The 8,749-nt window shown below is 35.5% G+C and overlaps 2 protein-coding genes across 6 annotated transcripts in view; one reads left to right on the forward strand and one right to left on the reverse strand.

Annotated features, from left to right (window-relative positions):
* The window catches only part of LOC110859975 (dystrophin), a 57,419-nt gene extending 48,734 nt beyond the window's left edge, over positions 1–8,685 (forward strand). For all 5 annotated transcript variants that reach the window (XM_022109015.2, XM_035859916.1, XM_035859917.1 and 2 more), the window contains 24 exons: positions 1,662–1,791; positions 1,876–1,999; positions 2,377–2,534; positions 2,624–2,697; positions 2,759–2,813; positions 2,889–3,542; positions 3,651–3,683; positions 3,755–3,823; positions 3,933–3,957; positions 4,037–4,116; positions 4,210–4,317; positions 4,384–4,423; positions 4,500–4,602; positions 4,675–4,709; positions 4,780–4,822; positions 4,899–4,932; positions 5,008–5,032; positions 5,092–5,335; positions 5,401–5,525; positions 5,664–5,879; positions 5,959–6,029; positions 6,196–6,364; positions 6,510–6,617; positions 6,705–8,685. In XM_022109015.2, coding sequence (XP_021964707.1) covers positions 1,662–1,791; positions 1,876–1,999; positions 2,377–2,534; positions 2,624–2,697; positions 2,759–2,813; positions 2,889–3,542; positions 3,651–3,683; positions 3,755–3,823; positions 3,933–3,957; positions 4,037–4,116; positions 4,210–4,317; positions 4,384–4,423; positions 4,500–4,602; positions 4,675–4,709; positions 4,780–4,822; positions 4,899–4,932; positions 5,008–5,032; positions 5,092–5,335; positions 5,401–5,525; positions 5,664–5,879; positions 5,959–6,029; positions 6,196–6,364; positions 6,510–6,617; positions 6,705–6,832 — 2,851 coding nt within the window. In that variant the 3' untranslated portion in view covers positions 6,833–8,685. The remainder of the gene's footprint in view (positions 1–1,661; positions 1,792–1,875; positions 2,000–2,376; positions 2,535–2,623; positions 2,698–2,758; positions 2,814–2,888; positions 3,543–3,650; positions 3,684–3,754; positions 3,824–3,932; positions 3,958–4,036; positions 4,117–4,209; positions 4,318–4,383; positions 4,424–4,499; positions 4,603–4,674; positions 4,710–4,779; positions 4,823–4,898; positions 4,933–5,007; positions 5,033–5,091; positions 5,336–5,400; positions 5,526–5,663; positions 5,880–5,958; positions 6,030–6,195; positions 6,365–6,509; positions 6,618–6,704) is intronic.
* On the reverse strand, positions 55–1,528 carry LOC118438957 (putative zinc finger protein 66). The gene is made up of 4 exons (XM_035859924.1): positions 1,343–1,528; positions 805–1,262; positions 300–734; positions 55–214 (listed from the first exon to the last, which is right to left on the reverse strand). The coding sequence occupies exons 2-4, from the start codon at positions 1,141–1,143 to the stop codon at positions 125–127; spliced, it is 864 nt and encodes a 287-aa protein (XP_035715817.1). The 5' UTR covers positions 1,144–1,262; positions 1,343–1,528; the 3' UTR covers positions 55–124.
* Positions 8,686–8,749: the final 64 nt, after the last annotated feature.

The following is an 8,749-nucleotide window of genomic DNA, read 5'->3' on the forward strand; positions in this document are numbered from 1 at the left end:
CCTGCAAGACCCCCTTTTGATTCAATTTGAAAAAGGTTTATTTCGTGTAGAAAGTATGAGTAACAAACAATAGAAATATATGATAGGTCTGTATAGCTATCAATGGATTTTATTAGTTAAGCGACTAAAAATGAGGTTTACTCAGTTGAATGTTTTGAACATTGGCAAGGGGTGCATGTCGCACCTGGCTTCGTTCACGTTCTGACGACACCATCTAATTTGATTTAGTTATGATTGGAATATGAAGTATTTGAATCATCTTATTTTTTGATAAAAAACCGGGTAAATTTTTTGCTCACCTTTTTGATTATCACGTCCAATTGACGTTTTAAATCAGTCGAGTTCCTCCTTTCTAACGCCAATTGACGACTTATCTTTTGACGATCATTAGTGGCTGCAATTCTAATTTTTCGTTCATCCGACAACTCAGCTTCCTTTGACTGCAATTCGTCCTCGAGTTCTGTGATTCGTGTCTTCTGTTTTAATAATTGGGATTCGAGAGACGTTTCGTCCTCTTGGTTGGGACCGTCCTTAGCGACATTTCCTTGACACTTCAACTTTTGACTGGGTTTCTCGTTTATTATCTTCCCACTGCTACTAGCTTCATCAGCCTCGATTGGTTTCCAGTTTCTTCCCACATTAGTGCACTTCCCTTTGTGAATTCCTAAACCGATTTTACTTTTGAATTCACATGGACAATTTTGACACTTTATCATCCCTCCTCCATGACTAACCTGTAAGGATTATGGAAACCACTTTGTACAGTATTGCATAACCACGAGTATGCCGATTAAGCGAAATTACCTTGAGGTGTTTTCTCAAATTGCTTCGTGCATGTACAACTTTGTTGCATTTCATGCAAGTGTAATCAAGCTGTATTGTATGGTTACGAGTGTGTGTTACAAACGAACGTTTGTGGCGAAATTGTGCAGAGCAGACTTTGCACGTCCAAGGTTTACATTTTCCATCAAACTTATATAGCTGGGTGCTACTAGGTAGGTTATGCGCCAAGTTATCCAATTTCCCAAACGGTTTGGATGACGTGTATGGAGCTAGACGAGTATTATGCTTCATCTTGTTCACAATTTTGGTCACTTTCATCTTTCCCAGCGAAATTAAGCTTCTGTGTGACGCAAAGGTCATTGATGGTGTGTCGACGGACGACAGCTTTCTTGTGCTTTATTTTTGACAACTGCTTGGACTTGATTCCTGAAAAATATGCGCCTTGGACGTTTGGCCAATAACCTTTGAGATAATAATCTCTGTAAACAAAGATAATGATACTTAACATCAAAACCTTTACTTATATTTTTAACAAACTTTTAATAGAAAGGATTCTTACTGATCCGAACATGCTTTTTTGTTGGAAATCAGGTTATCCATGTGAATTGCAGCAGCTTGTTCCGCTGTTTCCTCCCCCGTGTAACCTTCGTAGTTTCCGATAAATGTAGCATTTTCGTTCCCCTCTTTCAACTCTTTATTGGGATTCTTGTCCCACCACTCCATAACAAATACTTTGAAATTTGAAGAATTTGCCATTGTTGGAAAAACGGGAAATTTTGGCTTTCGTGATGAATCTGTTCACTCAAAATCTTCTACCCGCCTTCGTTTAACTATGGACGAAATCTCATTTGTATTCATTTAACTTTATTTATCGAAAGTAATACGGAACACTGGCACGCACTTCTTTTATCACTGAGAGAACTGATTGAATGGACAATCCGGAAAGACACTGAGCTTACTGCTTTAGGACCTCTCGGTGGGGACGTTATCAGTTTGCAAAAGCAAATGGTTAGTATACAAGAATCTCGCACCTACAAATATTCACCTAATGGAAACGCCCTAACATTGTGTATCTTTTTTCTATTTGTATAGGATGACAATCGTGCGTTCAGAAGACAGTTGGAAGCAAAGCGGCCCATCATTGAAACCAACTTGATAAGTGGTAGACAACACGTCGCAAATGAACCTCCGGTGTCAGACGCAAGCGATGCTGAAGGTACATACACATTAAATAATACGTTTTACCTGAGATTTTCTTTCCAGTTTATTTATTGAAATTCCATTCTTGTCGGCCAGTGCGGCGTTTTATATGGGTTTCTTTTATGTCAGTAGCAGACATGTCCCCTGCTTTTGAAATGTTCGGTTGACGGTTACTCACACCAACCTATACTCTTTTTAAGGAATAGTATGCATACATGCATGATCCGTCTCCAACAATGCAGCTACTTAACTTTGATGTGGCACAAGTCGAAAAGCTCATTACGCTAATAGTGTATGGATTTTAGCTAGGGAAACAAATATTTTGGGATTTGTTGTGTTGTACAGTCATTTCAATGTGTGTTAATAATCCCTCTTTGATTCTAATTCAACCAGCTCGAGATAGTGACATGCGAGGATATCGAAACGCAGAGTCCGCAGCACGAGATTTAACCCGAAATATAAGGCGTGAAGTCACAAAGTTGTCAGAAATTTGGGTTTCATTACTCAACCGCTCTGATGTTTGGCAGCATCGTTTAGAAGAGACTGTTTCGGTTGGTTCCTTGATAATAATACTTGAAATTATATTATACTTATAACTTTATGGAAAATATTTTAAAGCTAAAATCCTGTAAATTTTCAGAGAATGAAAACATTCCAGTTGATGCTTGATGATGCATCCGCTCGCCTTGCGACTGCAGAAGCAATAAAATCAAGGTGAATTAAAATAAAATAATAATAATAAATATATTTTAATTTAAAATTATTTTAATTTTAGATGGCAGACAATTGCTGCTGCTGCAGACAAGTCAACATTATTGGATCAACTGAAGGTACGCATTTATTTGATTATAGAATCACTTGATCTTGAAATTATTGCATTTTAAAAATACATATTTTTTATTTAGACATTTCGGGAACACATTTTTGCAACGCAAAAAGCGGTGAATGAGATTAATGAACACGCTGGTACCCTGACAGCATCACACGTTGTTCACGATTTAAATCTTAGACTGAGGAATTTGCAACAAAATGCGGATGAGAAAGAAAATGAATTGGCAAAAACTGGTTCAAGTGGCACTGTTCCATCTGTTATCGCTGTTATTCCACCTTCCGGAAAATCGTCCGTAGATCCTCCTTGGGAGCGGGCTGTTACAGCAGCTAAAGTGCCTTACTACGTCAATCATCAAACGGAAACAACTCAATGGGACCATCCTAAGATGTCAGAATTACTTGGTTCACTTGCAGAGTACAACGAAGTACGATTCTCCGCTTACAGAACCGCTTTGAAACTCCGGGCACTCCAAAAAGAACTTAAAATTGACAGACTTCCATTGAAAACCGTTGTGGAAACCTTTGATTCACTTGGATTGCGTGGTCATAATGACCGATTACTCGATGTTCCAGATATGATTTCTACACTTAACACGTTATACAATCTATGTTTAAATCAACAACAATACTCTACATTACAAAGTGGAAAAAACGCTCCATCACAGACATCAAGCAGTAAAAACGCACCATCTCCACCGCAAGAACCCCCTGTTAATATTCCCTATGTGGTATGTAATATTACATGTTTTGTTAAACACTTCTAATTATTAAACACAAACTATTAAAAATTCGAATCAGGTCATGCATATATAAAATGCCATTATTTGATTTTATAGACTGACATGGCTATTAATTGGTTGCTCAATGTGGTAAGAAATTGTCTCGAAATCAGTTTTATGTGGTAATACTGACTCGTCTCATTTTACATTTTTTTTGATAGTACGACTGTCAAAGGACTGGACAGGTTCGAAATCTGTCTTTTAAGGTCGGCCTTGTTGTACTCAGTAAGGTAAGTGATTTATATAAAAAATTACAGAATAAGGAAATAACAAGTCTGAAGATATTTATTCTTGGTAATCGTAAGTATTTAATAAATCTGTTTTATTCTATTATTCAAGGGTCCGATGGAAGACAAATTTCGATGTTCGTAAATGATTTCAAATGTTACTACATTATTCTCATGGCTGGAATAATAGTAATTAATACAACTTATTGTTTACAGATCTATTTCGCTTGGTGGCAGACGTATCTAAACAAGTAGATCAACGAAAACTTGGTCTATTATTGCATGATTGTATTCAGGTAGATTAATATTATAGTGATTCCCATTCTAACTGAATTTTGTCATTTTTCTTAGTGAGGCAAATACCTAATACTCATATGTATGTACAACAGATTCCAAGAATGTTCGGAGAAGTTGCTGCATTCGGTGGCTCGAATATCGAGCCATCCGTAAGAAGCTGCTTTGAGATAAAGGCTGGGAGGGATAAAGTTACCATCGAGGTATGTAGGAATTTCTAACATCTAAAATTTGTGGCATACTCATGTATTATGATTTTGTTCATTAAGGCACCTACCTTTTTGGAATGGGTCAAGCAGGAACCACAAAGTGAGTCATATTTTTTATTTAATTACAATCTTGAAATAGTTTGTTAACAACACTATTCTATTTGAAATCTCGTCAGGTTTGGTTTGGTTACCAGTATTGCACAGAATTGCAGCAGCAGAAGGAGCGAGGCATCAGGCCAAGTGTAACGTATGCAAAGAGTGTCCTGTGTTAGGATTAAGGTGAGAAAACGGATGAGATTTGTATTTAATAAGTATGACATGATATTGACGAATATTATGGTTTGTTTTCAGATATCGGTGCTTAAAGTGTTTCAATTTTGACATGTGTAAGTGGAAATTTGACATTCGATGCTTAATCAATTATTCCCACAATATTTAATCATGCAATTTGTTCAGGTCAAAAATGTTTCTTTGGAGGAAAGAAATCCAAGAATCACAAGTAAACAACATTATATTTTAGTTTTATATTTTTCATCTTCTTTGGGACTTTTCTCACTTTTCAATCTCTTTCACAGGTTGACGCATCCAATGCAAGAGTATTGTACAGAGGTATTTTTACGTTTTTTTTTATTACTTTATTACATTTGCTTTAAACTAAACTAATTTGTTTGCAAATTACTATAGACGACTTCTGGAGAGGATGTAAGGGGTGAGTTTGACGCATAAAACTCGTAACATATTCATTATATTAATGGAAATATTTTCCAGACTTTACTAAAGCTTTGAAGAATCGTTTCAAGTCCAAACGGTCTCTACAAAAACATCGCAAATTGGGATACTTGCCTGTGCAATCAGTTTTAGAAGGTGATATGCTTGAATCACCAGCCCCGTCACCTCAACATTCCTTATCTCCAGATATCCATTCTCGCGTCGATACATATGCAGCAAGATTGGCTGAAGTAGAAATACGTAATCGAAGTAATTCCGGAAATATTAGGAATACGCCTGATTCGTAAGTTATTATTAGTTTTAAACTTCGAAAATCCCATTGCTCATTATATGAGAATATATTTTTAGGGAGGATGAACACAGTCTCATAGCTCAATACTGCCAATCGCTTTCCCGTGGTGATGGCGTTATACCACGAAGTCCTATTCAGATTGTTGCAGCGATCGACGCTGAACAAAGTGAACAATTAGAGGGTAAGAAATGTCAATTCGTATAAGTAGGAATATGTGAATATGAGTGGTATTGTGTTATTTTTGAAAAAGTAACCTCTTGGTTGACAGTGTCCCACTTTCTAAGCTAATCCATTGATTATGCATGTTTATTTCTATTAGCTGTAATTCGCTCATTGGAAGAAGAAAATGCTTCCCTACAAGAAGAATATGAACGATTGAGACACAAATCTCAGTCTACAGGACACCCCATCACTCCATCTGAAGAATTGAAGTTGGATCATAGCAATGGAAGCTTGCCCCCTCTGAATGGAAACCAGCACAAACCCAACTTTTACCCCTCAATGGATTCCAATGAGAACAACATTGTTGCTGAAGGTGAACTTTTACCTTTAATAAATGGGCTGCTTAATTTAAATTATTGTTGTCAATTTCTTATTTACATATTTCTACACAGCTCGCCTTTTGAGACAACACAAAAACAGGCTGGAATCTAGAATGCAAATTTTGGAGGATCACAATAATCGGGTAAGTTCTTAGAAAAATGGTCTGAAACATGTCGGTACACGCCTCAACACGTTTCAGATTATTTCAAAAACAAATTATTAATTCTTAATAATTACATAGCATTGATTGCGAATGCTAAGATGTCGACTAGACCCGTTTTAGTTTACCTGGTGTTTCTGTTTTTCAGCTTGAAGCTCAATTACAACGGCTCAGACAACTTTTAGATGAACCGAAACCAAATTCTCCGTCAAAGACAGGAACGCTACAAAGCAAGTCGGTCGTGGCAGCAGAACTCGCCATTGATTCCCCTCTTCCTCAGAGGGCCAATGGTCACGGACATCATGAGGGTGTTGCGAGTAAGTGCAGCCGTTGCATAAATTTACTGAACTGATTATTATGTGTTTAAAAAATTGTGTGTTTTTAAAACTCTTTTTTGGATTAAATAAATCATGCTAAATATCAAAAAATTATTTTCTTAACGTCAATCTCTTGTGTATATAGGTCAATGGCAAGCACCACCTGCTCCTACTAGCACAACGGATGACAGACCTCCTCCACCCACGCCTGGTTATAATTCTGCCACGGCCAGTGTTGAAGAACTCCTTGCGAGTACGAACATATAGTTATTAAAAACTGTTGGTCAACTTTTAAAATGTAGTGTTTGTAAATAATAATAAAATTAAATGTGTTTTCCAGGGACATCAGACTTAGGGAAAGCTGTTGGTGAATTGGTTCAAACAATGACGGATGACGAACACGAAGATTCTCCTGAACAGGACTACCTCAAGCAACGATCAAGTTATGACGAGCGGCCAAATCATTGATGATAAAAACTAATTTTGGAGATTTGTTATCTTAGTATTTATTACATATTATTACATACAGTCAATAACTTTGTTTGTGATTGGCTGTAAAAGAATACAGTACCTTTTCTATTAATTATTGTTACCTTTCTAACATAACCTAATAACTGACCTTGCGGGTATTAACTAGACTCTGAATGAGTCTTCCTAAATATTTGTGAATTTTATACTCTCGATGATCGTCTTTGTTGTACATACATACATATTCAATAGTGTATGGAAGCCAAACTGAAAGTGGTGTGTAAGTGCATAAATTATTAATGTACTTTTAGAGTTATGACTCAATCGCACACCGGTGAAATTAATTATGATTAGAGTTATTCATTTTTTAAATACTTTAGCAAACAAATTACTATTACCTCTGTTGAATAATTTTAGTAACATGTGTAGTTGAGAAAGGTGCATCAACACTTACATTATTATATCGTGTTCATATACATCGAAGTTATCGATGCAAAAAGTTTATATGTAATTAGTTGTGCATATATTATTATAGCACGTCTGTCGTGTTAGTCGGTTGTCTTCGTCTTTTTGTGCAGCAATACCGCAATCATCACGGTCTAAAATTATATACTACTTGATGATGAAACATATATATTTCCAATCTACAGCACATTGAATAACTAACAAAGGCAATTATTAACTTTTATGTACCTATTTATATTCTTCAGTGTTAAAGAATTTCTACCCGTGTTCATCCCATTATTAATTGTCGTTAAGAATTCTCTCATACTTTTCATACGTAGTAATATGTCATACACCTACATAGTAAGTAATCATGATCATCATCAGCCTTATATTTTTTTACATGGTACAAGAATACTATACATATTATTACGTTTGTAGAAAAACGCTCTTGAATTTATCTTTACCAAACTAATTACTGTAGTCTATCCTATTAACTATCCAATGAATTATACATACATACGTGAAAGCAATATTATGTTATTAACAGGTATTGTGTAGGTAGGTAGAAGTGTGTAGCAGGGACTTTTTGGAAGTAATTGACATGTCAAATCCATATCAAAACCTACTTATAATAAGGAGAAGGAACACTCCTCTTGAACTGTATAATATCAACAATCATGTATATGCAACCACCGACTGTCTATATAAAGGGAAATGTCCAAATCTTTTGGGCGATGCTGACGTACAAAAATTTTTATCAATCAACCATTGCTTCCAGTTCCTAACGGTTAATATTTGATAGCAGTAAACAAATTGTGCTCTACTGTTCTGTTCCATGTAATTCATCAATGTAGAATTTTATATCTTTAGAAAATTAGAAACTGAAAACAATTATTTACTACAAATAGTGTCCTTGCTTTTAATTTTTAGCCTTCATTGTCAAGTTGTATAAGTAAGCAAGGCCATCAGCCATCAGAAACCACCAAAAGCAGCCATTTAAAAAGTAATACTACTTATTCTAACATAATTTTGTAAACAACAAATTTCGTATTATCAGCGAAATGAGTTCCAATCTAGCTCATTTTTATTAGCATTTTAATTAACGTACGCCATGATGATTACCCAACTTAACCAAACTAATTATTACGAGTCAATAGTCTTAACCAACAACAACCAAACACCAAGTAATTAATGATAAAATTATACCTCATACAGAGAAAATCCAGTAGTTTAAGCTAAACTTAAAATACATACGTATGTGTCATAAATACATGCATAAAAATAAGTGGACGTGACGTAAAACCATTAAAAAAACAACTTGTTACATGTTTGCTACTTTTAACAGAAGGGAATTGTGCAACTCCAAAATGAATAAATAAAAGTTGAGACTGTAGTGAAATTGGGAATCTTCTCTTCTCGCATAAATTATTTGTTTGGAGGAGAAAGCACGATTTTTTCCATGAAAAGTAA

The sequence above is a fragment of the Folsomia candida genome, unplaced genomic scaffold (assembly GCF_002217175.1).
Source record: "Folsomia candida strain VU population unplaced genomic scaffold, ASM221717v1 Fcan01_Sc028, whole genome shotgun sequence".
NCBI classification, from domain to species: domain Eukaryota; kingdom Metazoa; phylum Arthropoda; class Collembola; order Entomobryomorpha; family Isotomidae; genus Folsomia; species Folsomia candida.